Source organism: Ovis aries, chromosome 1 (assembly GCF_016772045.2).
Source record: "Ovis aries strain OAR_USU_Benz2616 breed Rambouillet chromosome 1, ARS-UI_Ramb_v3.0, whole genome shotgun sequence".
In the NCBI taxonomy this organism is placed as follows: domain Eukaryota; kingdom Metazoa; phylum Chordata; class Mammalia; order Artiodactyla; family Bovidae; genus Ovis; species Ovis aries.
In genome coordinates, this window is record NC_056054.1 from 113,541,678 (window position 1) to 113,558,992 (window position 17,315).

The following is a 17,315-nucleotide window of genomic DNA, read 5'->3' on the forward strand; positions in this document are numbered from 1 at the left end:
TCAGTGATCTCAGGTTGGGCTAGCTTTGGCACCAGACTATCCGGTTACTTTTGACTCGCGGGTAGTATTAACCCATGTTCCTCTACCCATGGGGTCTGATACATAATTGGTCACTAACTATCCCTTTGCCCCGCCCTTCCTTTGCACATTTTTGCATGGCAAAAAAAACCTCTTGGTGTAAAGGAGAAAAGTGAATGGGTCTCTTCTTAACAATAAGCAAATTGAACTGAAGCACTTCCTAAGATAGGAAGAGTACTAACTTGGAAGCCCATTTTGTCTACAACCAGCTTTAGGTTGTTTAAGAAAATGGAAACGTTGTGGGCTCTTTTGTCCTTAGTACGCTTCATCGGCCTATTCCATTTCCATGAGGCTTATGGTTTTAACATTAACACTAAAACCACCCCCAAAGGCATCCCCACAACCCTCCAATAATACAAGTCACAAAACAGCTCAAAGGAACGAACACAAAGCACCTGCGATCGTCCTCCATTTGGGTGCAGTCTTGATTCTCCAAAGAAAGGAAACTCTCAGAATTAATGGTCTGAATACACACGGGCCAGGACTTGGGCCTTCCTGGTAAAACATTAAAAACAAAACAATAAACACCAGCCCCTCCCCCCTCCAAAAACAAAAACAGAAAACCCAAGGCGCCGCCGCTGCTAACTATTAGGAGCCTGGCTCAGACTCTGACTGTAAAAAACAAAAACAGGACTGAGCCTGCGTTCCTGGGACACCGGCTGTCCAGGGTCAGGGCGAAGTTCCCGGGGTCCAGCCCGGGGACGCGGGCAGAGCCGGGCGCCACGCTCCCGGGGACTTTCACCTGCTCCGCGGGCAGCGCGGGGGCGGGCCCGGCGGCGGGCGGAGCCTGGGCGCCCTGCGGGAGGAGCCGGCCCGGGCCCGCCCCGCAGGAGGAGTCGCTCGCCGGCGGCTGATCCGGCGTCTCCGTGACAGGCACCCAGCTCCGCCGCCGCCGCCGCCTTTTCTTCCTCGTCCCGGGCTGTCCGCGCCTCTGTTCCCGGGCCAGCGCCGCGCCCAGTCCCAGCGCGGGCCGCGCGCCCACCGCTCCCCTCCCCCGGCCTGGGCGCCGCGCTGCCCGCTCCCACCGCCGCCCCCGCCGCCTTCCTCGCCGGCAGGAATTGCGCGGCCACAGCGCCGCTCGCGTCGCCCGCATCCGTGCCGCCCGGCCCTCGGCGTCTCTCCGAGTCCCGGCTTCCACGGCCGCCGCGCGGCCGGGGCGCCTCCAACCCGGCGACCCTCCGCTTGCGCCCCCTCCGCGCGCCGCCGCCCCCGGCTCCCGCCTCCCCTCCCAGCGGTCTCGCCAGCTCCTTCCTGCCTCCACCGCCTCCGGAGGAGCCGGTCCACCGCGGGTCACCATGCCCAGCAAAACCAAGTACAACCTTGTGGACGATGGTCACGACCTGCGGATCCCCTTGCACAACGAGGACGCCTTCCAGCACGGCATCTGCTTCGAGGCCAAGGTGAGGGGCCCCGGGGAAGGGACTGTCCCGGAGGGGGCATGTCTGAGCGGATGGGATGCGCAGCCATCCCGGACGCAGAGCTGGTGGTGGGTTAGGCTGATTTGGGGGCCTTTCTGTTAGGGAGGATGACTCCCCTTCTCTGTATAGAATTCCGCGGGTTCCTGCCCAGAACTGCTACAGAGTAACTGCAAAGTTTGAGCGGTATTGCTTCATCCCCCTCCTCCCACCTGCAAACTGCCCCCTCCTTACCCACCCAGGACTCACTGAGTTACTTCCCTGATCCCTCCTTCTGAGAAGAAGCCAGTCGGGGAGCGTAGCCTGCACTTGGTTCTTTAGAATCGCTTTAGGGAAGCTTTGGTGTCATTTACCTGTTGGGATCCCGTGGGAGAGGTGCTTTCAGAAAGGTCTTTTATAAGGGGAATACCTGCTTCCTGATTGAAGAAAATAATACAGGGGTGGGTTTGTTTTTAGATTCCTGGTAACCCCAGCCAGGTGTCAGAGTCACTTCCTAAATGCCTTATTAGCCACGACTCCTTTGCAAGTGCCAGTCATTGAAGGGGGAGGTGTGGTGAAAGCTGCCCGGTTGCTAGTTTTGTGGCGTAATGTGAAGTTTCAGCATCTAGTAGGGGACTGCGGCTGAAGAATTTATCGGTGAGGGCGGGGGGAGGCGGGCGCGGCAACAGGAATTTTCAGCTCGGAGCCCCAGGTCCGTCCTTGGGAGAGGGGGTGGGGCGGAAGCCTCTGAACTGCACCATCAGGTGTGAATAAGGCTGCCCCCCTGTCATGCGCTTCCCAGAGTGAGGAGTTCTGGTTTCTGAGATTGCAGCCGGGGTTCCTGCCCATCACAAGGGAGGAGTGCTACTGCTCTTCCTTCGTGCTTCTTGACGCCCTCCCCTCAAGACTCAAGGATGCTCAGCACCTACTGTGTGCCTGTCACTGACAAGTGACGGAAAATACCACCCCTCCTAGTCGGTTGTGTCTTGCTGGTTTTGGAAAGGTAATGCGTTCGACATGGAGGCAGTTTTACTCTCTGTCCCCCTTTTCTCCTTCATAGGTAAGGTGTTAAGCATCTCAGGCAAGGATTACTCCATCAGGTGGCTATTTCCTTCAATTCATGAGACATCTTTTTGAGAGTCTGATGTGAGTCCAGTGCACAGTTATCTCTCAGTTTTGTTTTTTTTTCCTTCTCCTAGTGATGTTAAATCTTACCTTTTCTCCCGCTTCCTAAATAACCTTCCCCCAACCATATTTGCTAGAGCTAGGAGGACACCCCCTGTTCCCCTAGACATCAAGCCCTGCAGTGGAATGCAGAACTGAATTACTGGGTATGGCTGGGACCAGAGTGGGGCTGTAGCCAAGATCTTATCTTGCTTCTCTCAGAATAGATCTGGTTGGTTTGATACCAGATCAGATGGGTTAATTTTTGTCCGGGCCTGTTGCTTCGGTGATCAGGTTTTTAAATTTTAAGGTATGAGTTTTCATCACATCATGACTTAATTTTCTCGGACATGCATGAACTAGGCAGTTGGCTTTGGTCTTCTTTGGTTCACCATTACTCTGCTTTGCAAGGCTGGGCGGCAGAAGAGAGATCAGGATTAAAGTGTTTTTAACCTTTTGATTCTTTTCTCACAGTCTCTGCTAGTTTGGTCCTAGCGAGGACTCTTAACCTAGCGTGCATAAGAATCACCAGGTGAGGTTGTTGACAACTCTGATTGTTGCCGTCCCCAATTCTAATCTGATACATCTAGGGAGAGAGCAGGACTGTGCCCCTCTAAGGAGCATTCCAGGAGCTTTAATGCAGGTGATTGGGACCAACATTGGAGAAACACTGGTGGTGCGGTTCCTATGGTAACTTCCCTGGATTCATACACAGTGGTGCTTGATAAGACGAGGGGGAACCACAGTTGGTCCCTGCTGTGTTCCCATTACAGATTTGGGGTGCAGCACACCAAGGGTTCTGCTTTGAGAATGGTGAAGTGGGGAAGAAAGGGCAGGGCTGACTTTGAGAACTGGGTCCTAACTCCCAGCTGTTTGTAATCGATGCTGGACACCAGTACATTCAAATCATGTTAGCTGAGACCTGAGCAGAGGTGGAAGTAGACGCTTTTCTTCCTGAGAGCATCTGGCAAGTGCCTCGTCTGGCTGGTTTTCACATCCCTCCTGAGCAGTGTCCATGGAAGTGCACGATCACTGGGATTTCAGGGTTAAATGCACGCCACACTCTTTCCTTGTTTTGGAAAAGCACAGGCTGTAAAATGTAAATGTATCCATGCTGCCTTGTCAAGTACCCTTGGAAAATGAGCCCAGATCTTTGCCTCCCAAGGGCTGGCAGTTTTTCAGGATCAACACTGGATGGAGTGACTTTTTGGATGGATGCATTCATTTTCAGGGTGCTGCAGAGATTGAAAGGTTATGGCTAGGAACTGAAAGGCATCTGGGCGTCAGAGGCTCTGTGCACTTAAAAACCACACCATGCATTTAATTATCAAGCGGAATCCTAGAGGTGTTTCACCTGCAGTACTTCATGTGATTCTCACTGTTTCCCTGGAGGTCTGTGTAGGTGCATCTCCTTATATCTTATCAAAGAGGAAATGTTGCCTGCTTTAGCTCTGTGTATGGCAGAGCTATGGTTTAAACCTGGGAGCTTTGACTGTGGACTCTCAAATCCAATGCTCATTCATTTACTAATTTTTATGGAATGTTCACTCTATGCTGGGCAGTTGGTCTGATTCACGGTTCACCGGTGGGGCATCCTTAGCTTGCTGGCCTCTCTGACCAGTGAATTTTTTGTGCTGGGCTCTTTCCAGATATAATCCTGGGCTGGGAACTGCTCTTAAGGGATACTGCTCTCTGTGTCAGAAAGGGCACGTGGCTCACTTACCATTGCTGATCGGTGGGTGGTGGAAGTCCTTCTAGGCTTGAAAGCCTGTGTGGCTCCTTTCTGTCTGCCTCCCTTTTTCCCTCTCTCAGTATACCTTCCTGGTGGCCAGTGCCATCAGCTGACTGTCTCTGCTTGCTGGGTGCGAAGAAGACCTCTGATGATAATGGTGCAAAGAATAACAGTATTAATAGCACAGATATGCTTCACATTTGTAGGTTGATTTTTGATTTTCATGGGACTTTCACACACAAAAATTTTCCTTATGTGGCAGGGGGAACATTAGAGTTGTTTCCATTTTTCAAATGAAAAAAATGGGAATCAGATTAACTTGTCCAGGGTCACAGAACTGATGAGAGGATAATGATTTTAGCTGATATTTAGTGAATGCTTACTATGGACCATGTATTGTTTTAGGTGCTGCCTCACTTAAGTCTCATGTTGCGGCACTTTTGAGTCCCAGTGCGTGGTTCTTTCACCTCACCCTGGAGTAGTAGCTGCCTCTGTATTCCTGGCTCTCATCGCCTAGTGCACTCACTGATCTGGGCGTGTATGGCACAGCCTATCAGAAATAGAAAGCACCTTAGCTCACTCCTACAACTTCCTCATTTTACAGATGAGGAAATTGAGGTCCAGAGGGGAAGTTGTTGACCCAAGGACCCATAGCAAGGTAAGAACAGAACCAGGGCTCATTCCTAGTTTCCTGGCTTCAAGTTGGTTTCAGTTATCTGTTGCTGTGTAACAAGCTATCTCAAAACTCAGTGGCTTGAGACAAGGTCTGTTTAACCTGCTCATGATTCATGAGCCAGGAATTCAGTCAGGGCTTTGCCGGGCTGTTCTTCTGTTCACCGTGGTGCGGACTGGATCATTCACTTGGCTTCATTCTGCAATGGCTGGGCTTGTCCTAGAAGGCGCCACTTCATGGCTGTGCCTTGGTGGTCCTCTGTGTGGTGGTTCTCTCCATTGGGTAGCTTGGATTTCCTCATAGCATGGTGGCCCTTTGATCTGGCAGCTGGCTTTCAACAGGGAATGTTTCAAGCAGGGAAGGTGGAAGCTCTTAAGGCCTGGCCTCCGAGGTACACAGAATCACTTCTGCATTCTGTTGGTCAGATCAGGCCATAGCCGGGCTTAGATTCAAGAGGAGGAGACTTCACTTCTTGGTGGAGACCGTGGTCACTGTGCAAGAGTGCACGTGGGGTGAGATAATTCTGAAGCCTCCTTGGGGTCACGGTCAACCGTAAAATTTTGTGTTCTCTCCCTTCTTTGTATGCCTTCTCCAATGATGAGTGTTCTTTGAGGACCTTGTCTCATGGGTCTGTATAACTCCTTCCCCCAACATCAGGTACATATATATATATAGCCAACAGTAGCAAATTATTAAGTGGAAGAAATGACCAATTATAACAATTCTAAAAGCTGTAAATACATTCTTATTGCTGAGCGATGTGGGGGCTGTGTGAGTTCTTGGTCAAATCTGAACTGAATTCTCTAGTCATTATTTCCCCCTTTGCTAAATGGCTTGACTGGCTGATGATGTGGTTGTGGATTTTAGAGATTCCAATAACCCCACACCACAGGTTTCCTGTGGATGAATCTTAAACACACTGTGTTGAGGCTTCCAGGTTAGGATTGTTACATACATTGATTCACTATAAATGGGGTACTCTAACTCAAACCTAACCTAACAGCTTCATAAGAAGCTGTGATTTTGGTTCTGTGGTCAGAGCCAACACTGATATGTTCTGGGTGTGTGCTCCCCACAGCCTCTCCACCCTCGCCCCCAGAGCCTGCACGAGTCCTGCCTTCAGGATTGTGGACAAGTGCAGATTCAGATAGATGCCCTCATCTGAATTCTATCACATTCTATCTAGTGTGTATTCGCTGATGTCATCATTGACGTGCAGGTTATTTCACCTTAGTAGGTATTTGTCCAGATGCTTTAAAATCCATTGTACCTTCTGCCTGGACCAGATGAGTCTTTGGGGGATGATGAGTCTCAAAGATACGGTACTGCTTAGAAACGGTACCTGTTTTTATTCACCCTGATTTTGCTCTCAGGCGTCCCAGGGTGTTACTCCACACACAGCTGGTGTTTTAGAACTTAATGAGCAAATCTATTTCTATCCTATCAGTACATCCCATGATGCTGCCACATCTCCTTTGCCCAGAAGGTCCCATTAGTCCATTTAGTGGTCAAGATTACACGGTCCGTGTCTTGCGCCCTTTGCCAGTCACCCATATCCAAAACCCTAATCAGACTGGCTGTTAATTATGGTTCACTCATAACGTGCTGCTTCCAGAGCCCAGATCTTCAGAAGGCTTTCTTTGATCATTGTTGCCTGCCTCCTCTCCCTCATTGCGTTGAGGCTGCCCTTAGCTCCTCAGGGCCCTCCTGCTGTTCTGCTCTCCCAGCAGCTTGGGGCCCTGCCCACCATGCTTCCGCCCCTCTCATTTTCCTGCTTGACACTATGGGCTGGGTCTCTGCTACATTTTTCCCCCCTGTTTTTGGAAAAAGAACTTCATTCTTTTCTCCACTCCCCTTTTCCTGATAGCTTTCTTGAGATATAATTCACATACCATACCATTTGCTGATTAAATATACCATTAAGTAGCTTTTAATATGTTCATAGTGTTGTGCAGCCATCACGATGGTCAATTTTAGAATATTTTCGTCACCTCAAAAAGGAACTCTGTGCCCTTTAGCTAGCATCCTCCTGTTTCCCCATTCACCTCAGCCCTAAGCGATGACTAATTACTTTCTGTCTCTAGACTTGGCTGTTCTGGACATATTATATAAATGGAGTCATGGAGTGTGTGGGTTTTTTGTGATTGGCTTCTTTCATTATGCATAATATTTTCAGGATTCATGCATATTGTAGCATGTATCAGGACTCCATTCCTTTTTATGGTCAAATAATATTCCATCATATGGATATATCACATTTTATCCATTTATCAGTTGATGAACATTTAGGTTGTTTGTATTTCAACTATTATGAATAATGCTGCTGTAAACATTTTGAGTACAAGTTTTGTGTGATACATGCTTAAATTTCTCATGGGTAGATAGGCAAGAGTGAAATTGCTGGACTGTATGGTAACTGTGTTTAACCATTATGGGACTCCCACAATATTTTCCAGTGTTCAGTTCAGTTGCTCTGTCGTGTCCAACTTTTTGTGACGGCGTGGATGGTAGCACACCAGGCTTCCCTGTCCTTACCAACTCCCGGACCTTGCTCAAACTCATATGCATGGAGTCGGTGATGCCATCCAACCGTCTTATCCCCTGTCATCCCCTTCTGCTCCTGACTTCAATCTTTCCCAGTATCATGGTCTTTTCAAATGAGTCAGTTCTTCACATCAGGTGGCCAAAGTATTGGCGCTTCAGCATCAGTCCTTCCATTGAATATTCAGGACTGACTTCCTTTAGAATGGACTGGTTGGATCTCCTTGCAGTCCAAGGGACTCTCGAGAATCTTCTCCAACACCACAGTCCTAAAGCATCAGTTCTTTGGCGCTCAGCTTTCTTTATAGTCAAACTCTCACATCCATACATGACCACTGGAAAAACCATAGCTTTGACTGGGCAGACCTTTGTTGACAAAGTCAAGTCTCTGCTTTTTAACATACTGTCTAGGTTGGTCATAGCTTTTTTTCCAAGGAGCAAGTGTCTTTTAATTTCATGACTGCAGTCACCATCTGCAGTGGTGTTGGAGCCCCCCAAAATAAATCTGTCACTGTTTACACTGTTTCCCCATCTATTGCCGTGAAGTGATGAGACCAAATGCCATGATCTTAGTTTTCTGAATGTTGGATTTTAAGCCAACTTTTTCACTCTCCTCTTTCACTTTCATAAAGAAGCTCTTTAGTTCTTTGCTTTCTGCCACAAGGGTGGTATCATCTGCATATCTGAGGTATTTCTCCTGCATATTGGTATTTCTCCTGGCAATCTTGATTCCAGCTTGTGCTTCTTCCAGCCCAGCATTTCGCATGATGTATTCTGCATATAAGTTAAATAAGCAGGGTGAGAGTATATAGCCTTGACATACTCCTTTCCTGATTTGGAACCAGTCTGTTGTTCCATGTCCAGTTCTAACTGTGGCTTCTTGACCTGCATACAGATTTCTAAAGAGGCAGATAAGGTGGTCTGGTATTCCCATCTCATCAAGAATTTTCCAGTTTGTTGTGACCCACACAGTCAAATGCTCTGGCATAGTCAATAAAGCAGAAGTAGATGTTTTTCTGGTGTGGCTGCAGCATTTTGCTTTTCCACAGCAATATGTTAGGATTCTGATTTCTCCACATTCTCACTGACACTTCTTTAATCCACCTTTTTGATTCTAGCCATCCTAGTAGGTATGAAGTGGTATCTCATTGTGGTTTTGATTGGTATTTCCCTGATGACTAACAATATTGAACATCTTTTCATGGGCGTTTATTGGCTATTTGCAAATCTTTGGAGAAATGTCTGTTCAGATCTTTTGCCCATTTTTAAATTGGATTGTCTTTTTTTTAAAAAAATTGCTTCAGGGTAAGAGTTCTTTCTGTGTTCTGTATTCAAATTCATTATGTAGACTTGCAACTATTTTCACGTATTCTATGAGTGGTCTTTTGCTTCCCTGGTATGCTTTTGAAACACAAAAGTTTTAAATTATGAAGTATAATTAATTTTTCTCCCCTCTTTCTTTTTAAGACTCATTCGCCCTCCATCTGCTGCTAGCCCACGTTTCCTTAGTCTGTTCATTACCCCATCACTCCCCACCCTAATGCTTGCAAGATTCCACCTTCCCCCTGTTGGCTCACTCCTCTGCCCAGGAGGGTGCTGTGACCTTCCCTTATGTGAAAACTCTCTTCTCTCCATCTTTTTATTCATCAGCATGTGGTCTTCTTCCTTTTATAGCTAAGCCTCATAAAGAGTGCTCTTTATGCAGTTTCTCAATATTCATTTAGTCCCTGGCTGTGTCCTTCCCACTTCTGGCTGCCATATAGGAATTGTTCGATTGTCACCCTTCTCTGTCCTCCACCTTTTTGAGTTTTCATCTTGAGCAGCTGTCCTTGTCTTTCTTGGGATGCCCCATTCAGCTCTGTTGGCCGGGCATAGCCCCCCTGTCTGTACTTTCTCTTTGCTGCTTGCTCTTTCTCCTCTCATTGACCTCTCCAGTGAATGCTTGATTCCATCCTTCCTCCTTACCCCTAATTATGTATGTTGGCTCCTGGGTCTCTAACTCCAGTTCAGTTTCTAGATCTTTCTTTTAGCTTCCTGCTGGCTGGCTCTACCTCACTGAACCTATTGCTAATCCCATCACTCAATCATCTTGAATTCAAATCTCTCTGACACTTTATACTTCTCTAGATGACCCCACTATCCTCTCAGGCACCAGGACTGACACTTTGGAGCAGTGCTTGAATCCTTTCGTATAACGGTGAACTCAGCTATGGATTGAGTACCTTTTGTGGCCGGGCTCTTCCCAGACGTCCCCTGCTCCCAACTTCAGGTCAGTTGCTGCATCCTTGAAGTTTCACAGTGATATCCATCCAGGCATTCTGCTTCTTCCTTCTCATTTCTGGCTGGTTCAGATGGACACCACCTCTCACCATACCGTTTCAGTTACTTTCTGGAGACCTCTACTTTATCCTGTAAACTTTTGCTCTGTTAATTATTCTGAAATATGACTGTGATATCCTTCTACTCAAAACACTAAAAGTTTCTAAGCCAACCATATTGGGTCAAAAATTCTTAGCCTGATATTCAGGGCTCTCTGGTTTTAATCCCTCGTACCTACCATTCCCTCAACCTTTCCTGTGATTCCCCATCTGTATCTCAGGCCCAGCCCACTGTCACTCTGTGAAGTGGATGTTAGTAGTTCCTTCTATGTGGCAGGAACTGACTAAACCCTGTTATGCGTTATAGCTGCTTGCCCTCATCTGATTTCACCCCCCAAGTCGTCATCACTAGGGTCCCTGCTACTCTGCCCCCTCGTGTCTTCTGCATTGCTGACTACAGTGCCTTGTGTATAGAAAAAAATGTATTTTGAATCAATGAATATGATTTCTAAGGTGCTCTCTACAAGGACTGCCAGGACCCTGCTGTATTACCCGAGGGCTGGGGATGCCTCACCTGGCTCTGGTCTCCTCTGGCTTTTTTTTTTTTTTTTTTCTTGTTTTAGGCCTGTAACTCTCAGGCCTCAGTGAGACTAGTCCCTGATCCCAGGAGGTATCCCCCATCCCCACCTGACAAAATGCCACTGCCTTCCAAAGAAACTGCCAGGTAAACATTTTCCCTGACGTAAATGAAATTCCAGTGACGGACATGCAGCAGACTTAGAATCTTTGATTGTAGAACATGTGGCCAGTTTTAGGAGTAGATGATTGTCGTTTATCAGTAAAAAATATTTTCAACCTGTTATGTTGTTATTAATGATTTGATACCTTTTCCCCTAGTTCTTTCTTTATTTTTTATTTTATAGTTTTTATAACATGAATTTGATTGACAGCATAGTGTAAATGGATTCAGGAGCCAAATTGTGTTTGGGTTCAAATCCTGGCTCTGTCCCTCACTTGCTGTGTGAACTTGAGTTGGTTAACATTTCTCCTTTAGCATCTGCATCTGTAAAAAGAGGATACAAATGTCACATGCCTCATAGGGTTAATGAGAGGAAAAAATGAGTTATGTATGCAAATACCCAGGATAGTGCCTGGCAATGAGTGGGTCGCTATTTTTATTATTGCTGTTTAGTCCTGCAGATTGCAATTTAAATTTCATCTGTGCATGGTTTAATGTAAAAATTGTCATATACTCTGTTTTATTCTCTAATGAATCAAAGGCCTAGTAGTGTATTATCTTCATTGTACATGTCTGCTTAAAAAAATCTAGCTATTATTCTTGATTCCTAAAGTTGCAAATCAGACAGTGCGACTGCTTTGTGGACTTAAAATAGCTGTCAGCCTCTTCGGGAAGCAATAAGGAGGGGTTAACTGGCTTCTGGTACTCTGCCCCCATCACATTTGTTCCAGCCTTTTAATCCTCATTCGGATTAAAAATCACAGACTCTTAAGTACAGTATGTTGTCTGTCTTCATGGTCTTTCTCTAAATTTCTTGGATAAATAGTTCTTTAAGCAGAGGTAATCTAAGCAGGAGGACTCTTGCATCATGGGATTAATTAATACCTTGTGATGCTTACAATTCCCTTTCCAATTGTTATATTCAGCATCATGTTTCCTTTTAAGTACTGGAGCAGCTGGCTTTAAAAGTTACTTAAAATGGCACTTCCAGCAAGTTCTGTGCCCAGAGTGTTGGAACGCTTTTGTACTCCTAGTCCCCTATCCCTTGTGTGAAACTAAATTGGTTTTCTGCAACACTTCAGTGAGACTTGTGTGATTATACTCTTATGGGTCCATCTATGGAACTGAGGACAGTGGCTACTACTGTCATTTATTTTTTAAAGTTTTTTTAAAAAAATTTATGTGTTTTAATTGTTGGCTGTGCTGGGTCTTTGTTGCTACACTCGGGCTTTCTCTAGTTGCAGCAGTCGGGGGCTACTCTCTAGCTGTGGTGCGCTGCTTTCTCCTCGCCGTGGTTTCTTGTTAAGGTGGTTTCTCTTGTTGCAGAGCATGGACTCGAGGGCATGCAGGCTTCAGTGGTTGCAGCATATGGGCTTAGCTGCCCAGAGACATGTGGGATCTTTCCAACCAGGATTGAACTCGTGTCCCCCACGTTGGCAGGTGGGTTCTTAACCACTAGACCATGAGGGAAGTCCCCTCTCTGCCTATTCTTGAAGCTGCAGTGCTTTCCAGAACTGTTGAAATGATCAGCCTTGAGAGTTGAATGCAACCTGGGACTCCTAGCAAGGGGTGGCTGAGAAGAGGGTACTTGCCCAGTGCTCCCTGTACTCAGAACATTCTGAACTCCATTAGCCTGTATGTGAGCACATTAGAGAGAATACTGTTGGCATGCTTGCAGAACCATCTCGTGTACCATGTTCTGAGAGGTTCTTCCCTGCTAGTGTACATTGCTTATGTCTTGATCTAGACTATAAGCTCCTTAAGGACCAAAGGGACTCCTCACATACCTGCCTCATGCAGTCCACATCACAGAAGGTGAATAATAATCACTGTTATTTACAAAGCACTGACTATATTCTAGGCACTGTGCCAAGTTCTTTCTAGGAAATGGTTAGTCTTCTGCAACAACCTTGTGAGGTAAAATCTCTCATCATTTGAATTTTACTCATGGGGAAGCCAAGGCATAGAGAGGCAGAGAAACTTGCTCATGGTCCACATTTATTAATAAAAAAATTCCTGAGTCAAACCCCAGCAGTCTCGCACTATTAAGTTCTGTGCTGAGTATATTTGAGAATGCTAAGAACTAATGTTTGCCCAGTACTTACCACTTTCAATTTGTGGTTCTCAGAATTTTACATATGCAAAACTAATTTAATCTTTACAGTGGCTCCCTGAGGGTAGGTATTCTTGGTTCCATTTTTTCAGATGAGGAAGCTGAGACCATCCTTCTAGGTTGGATTGAATGGGCAAATGGTCTATTAAAGGAGGTGGTCTCAGTCCCTCTCATTGAGGTTAACCCTGTAACCAGGGGCAGTCACCTGCTGTATGCCAGTGGGCAACAGGCCACCTCTGCTGGGCCCCTCTGTTGGGCCATGATGATGGTCTGTAGATACGGAAACAAGGTATCAGTGAGTAAGTAGAAGGGCAGGAGAAGGGCTTTGGGAGGCGCTTCCTTCCTGGAGAGTTATTCTTCGCTGAGGTTTTGCCTATGCACTTCCTGTGTGACAGTGGCCATCCACTTCCCCACTGCATCTTTGCCTTCTGTCAACTTCCACGCCCTCTTCCTTGCCTTTTTCAGCTCTTTTTCTGAGGACCAATTCTCTCCACACCACTTGGAGCCTCCAGGGTCCTTCCAGGAAAGTATAAATGCCAGAAAACACTTCCAGCCCAGGAGACGTTGCCTTTTGGTTAGAAATCTTAGCCCACAGTACACAATGGAAAAGCTCTTTGGATGTGTTCTTTTTTTCTATAGAATAACCTCTTCCCTTTTTGTTGTGGTCTCTTTGGATGGGAAGAGGTGCTCATGTGGAAGCTCTTTCTTTTTCTGCTGCCAAGAAGAAGATTAATGTCTCCCAAGGGCCAAGTGATGGCTACTATTTAATCTCGCTCCCGTGCTATTTCCCATAAACACGTATAACCGGTACTGTAATTACATTTTTTCTTGTGTTGTTGGAAGAGGGTGTTTGCTATGACCAGTGAATTTTCTTGGCAAAACTCTATTAGTCTTTGCCCTGCTTCATTCCACATTCCAAGGCCAAATTTGCCTGTTACTCCAGGTGTTTCTTGACTTCCTACTTTTGCATTCCAGTCCCCTATAATGAAAAGGACATCTCCTTTGGGTGCTAGTTCTAAAAGGTCTTGTAGGTCTTCATAAAACCTTTCAACTTCAGCTTCTTCAGCGTTACTGGTTGGGGCATAGACTTGGATAACTGTGATATTGAATGGTTTGCCTTGGAGACGAACAGAGATCATTCTGTCGTTTTTGAGACTGCATCCAAGTACTGCATTTTGGACTCTTGTTGACCATGATGGCTACTCCATTTCTTCTGAGGGATTCCTGCCCGCAGTAGTAGATAAAATGGTCATCTGAGTTAAATTCACCCATTCCAGTCCATTTTAGTCCGCTGATTCCTAGAATGTCGACGTTCACCCTTGCCATCTCTTGTTTGATCACTTTCAATTTTCCTTGCTTCATGGACCTGACATTCCAGGTTCCTATGCAAATATTGCTCTTTACAGCATTGGATCTTGCTTCTGTCACCAGTCCCATCCACAACTGGGTGTTGTTTTTGCTTTGGCTCCATCCCTTCATTCTTTAGTTATTTCTCCACTGATCTCCAGTAGCATATTGGGCACCTACTGACCTGGGGAGTTCCTCTTTCAGTATCTATCATTTTGCCTTTTCATACTGTTCATGGGGTTCTCAAGGCAAGAATACTGAAGTGGCTTGCCAGTCCCTTCTCCAGTGGACCATGCTCTGTCAGGAAAAGGAGTACGTCAAGGCTGTATATTGTCACCCTGCTTATTTAACTTATATGCAGAGTACAGAGTACATCATGAGAAACGCTGGACTGGAAGAAACACAAGCTGGAATCAAGATTGCCAGGAGAAATATCAATAACCTCAGATATGCAGATGACACCACCCTTATGGCAGAAAGTGAAGAGGAGCTAAAAAGCCTCTTGATGAAAGTGAAAGAGGAGAGCAAAAAAGTTGGCTTAAAGCACAACATTCAGAAAACGAAGATCATGGCATCTGGTCCCATCACTTCATGGCAAATAGATGGGGAAACAGTGGAAACAGTGTCAGACTTTATTTTTGGGGGCTCAGAAATCACTGCAGATGGTGATTGCAGCCATGAAATTAAAAGACACTTACTCCTTGGAAGGAAAGTTATGACCAATATAGATAGTATATTCAAAAGCAGAGCCATTACTTTGCCGACTAAGGTCTGTCTAGTCAAGGCTATGGTTTTTCCTGTGGTCATGTATGGATGTGAGAGTTGGACTGTGAAGAAGGCTGAGTGCCGAAGAACTGATGCTTTTGAACTGTGGTGTTGGAGAAGACTCTTGAGGGTCCCTTGGACTGCAAGGAGATCCAACCAGTCCATTCTGAAGGAGATCAGCCCTGGGATTTCTTTGGAAGGAATGATGCTAAAGCTGAAACTCCAATACTTTGGCCACCTCATGCAAAGAGTTGACTCATTGGAAAAGACTCTGATGCTGGGGAGGGATTGGGGGCAGGAGGAGAAGGGGATGACAGAGGATGAGATGGCTGGATGGCATCACTGACTCGATGGACATGAGTCTGAGTGAACTCTGGGAGTTGGTGATGGACAGGGAGGCCTGGCGTGCTGCGATTCATGGGGTTGCAAAGAGTTGGACACGACTGAGCGACTGAACTGAACTGAATTACACTTTCAAACTGTTCCTCAATATGTGTGGATTTTTTCTCTTAAATTTGGCAGTCCAGGTTAAACACACTATATCCTGGGCACCCATATCCAAAGTGTGATTGAAACTCTTTTTAAAGTATAATTGAAACTTTACCTCTTGCTTCAAGGTCACTTAAGTTTTGCTGTTTCCTCTTTCAGGTCGGGAATTTTGCAGCCTCCTGAAATGAGGAGAATCACCTGCAAATTGCTTTGATTAGTTAAGGCTTTTGGATCTATTGGAATCACATGAAATCTGATTAAAATGCTATTGCCTGGTCTTGGAGTAGCTGAGGGCCCAGATCTCGTTTCCTTTATCACCTTTGTCCAGGTGATTCTGATGGATACCTTAGTTTGAGAACCATCAAGTTGGAGCACTGATTCTCAAACTTGGCTGCTCATTGGAATCGTTAGGGAGTTAAACATAATTACTGATGGCTGGGAACTCTCAGCAGTTTTAATTCAATTAGTATGGGGTGTAGCGTGGGTGCTGCAATTTTTATATCTTCTGTTTCTTTGCTGAAATTTTTTTTTCCACTTGTTTCAAACATATTCATAATTGCTTGTTGAAGCATTTTTATGAAGGCCAACTTAAAGTCCTTGTCAGGTAATTCTAATATATCTGTCATCTTGATGCTGGCATCTTTTGATGGTCTTTTCCCATTCATGTTGAGCTTTTTCTGGTTCCTGGAATTATTGTTGTTGCTGAGTCACTAAGTCATGCCCAACTCTTTTGCCACCCCGTGGATTGCAGTCTGCCAGTCGCCTCTGTCTGTGGGATTTTCCAGGCACGGATTCTGGAGTGGGTTGCGTTTCTGTGTTCTTGTCATTTCTGGGTCCCTGGCTTCTCCAGCAACAGGTCTGGGAGATGTGAGGAAGAAAGAACCCAGGGAACCCAACTGTCACGTGGTTCATGGCTGCTGAGGTCCCTGGGAGCTTCCTGACCCAGGGATCAAACCCACATTTTCTGCCCAGCAGGTGGATTCTTTACCACTGAGCCACCTCGGCAAGCCCAGTTCCTCAAATGATGATTGTCTTGCTGATCCTGCCAACTACTCCGGTTGTCTTGCTGTTCCTCGCTGTGCCTACTGTTCACTGAATCCATGGTAGGCAAGGCGTGAGTGGGGACGCTGGAAGAGAACCCGAGGTGTAGGAACTGCAAATGAGTTTATCCTCTCTGGGCTGGCACAGCAGTAGACACGCTGTATTCTCTTGTGGTTGACCCAGTGGATGCAGCCATAATATAGCCATAAAAGAGCCGCAAGGGCTTTTTCAGGTGGAGCTTATATATGCTTACGGAACGAAAGCCTGTGGCCAAGCGAGTACCTCCTGGTGTGCATGCGCAGTGCTCTAAGTGCCCTCAGCTGTTGCCTAATCATTATTTACGAAACGTGGGGCGAGAGAGCCTGACCACCGCCATCTTGGCTAGTTTGCTCTTTCCCTACTGTGATGGTCCAAAATCATTATTCTTGATTGAAACCTGGGTGATGGGGCTTCTCTGGTGGTACAGTGGGCGTGAAGCCACCTGCCAATGCAGGAGACACGGGTGTGATCCGTGGTCTGGGAAGATTCCACACGTTGTGGAGCAGCTAAGCCCGCGTGCCACACTACTGAGCCTGAGTGCTGCGAGTGCTGAAGCCTGTGCCCTGGAGCCCGTGTTCGCAACTAGAGAAACCCTGTGCCTAGCAACAAAGACCCAGCGCAACCAGAAAATAAAACAATAAATACTCAAAACAAAAACCAGAAACCTGGATGGTTTGTGTCTTATGTTATGACTTTCTGTATCTTAGTTGAATCTATTTTGTCAAGACGCCTCTGCCGGTGGGCCGATGAGGGGAGGGGAGTGCTGCCTCCTTGCTCTTGGGTGGCCTGGAGGACTAGATCATTCACTGGCCAGCTGCTGCCACTCTGCCACGGGGCCAGAGTGCCACCTGACTATTGCTCACGTGGTCTCCCCTGGTGCTC

At 46.5% G+C, this 17,315-nt stretch overlaps 1 protein-coding gene across 2 annotated transcripts in view; it reads left to right on the forward strand.

Annotated features, from left to right (window-relative positions):
- The first annotated feature begins 904 nt into the window (after window positions 1-904).
- The window catches only part of C1H1orf226 (chromosome 1 C1orf226 homolog), a 359,016-nt gene continuing 342,605 nt past the window's right edge, over window positions 905-17,315 (forward strand). For both annotated transcript variants that reach the window (XM_012185108.5, XM_004002706.6), the window contains exon 1: window positions 905-1,478. In XM_012185108.5, coding sequence (XP_012040498.1) covers window positions 1,374-1,478 — 105 coding nt within the window. In that variant the 5' untranslated portion in view covers window positions 905-1,373. The remainder of the gene's footprint in view (window positions 1,479-17,315) is intronic.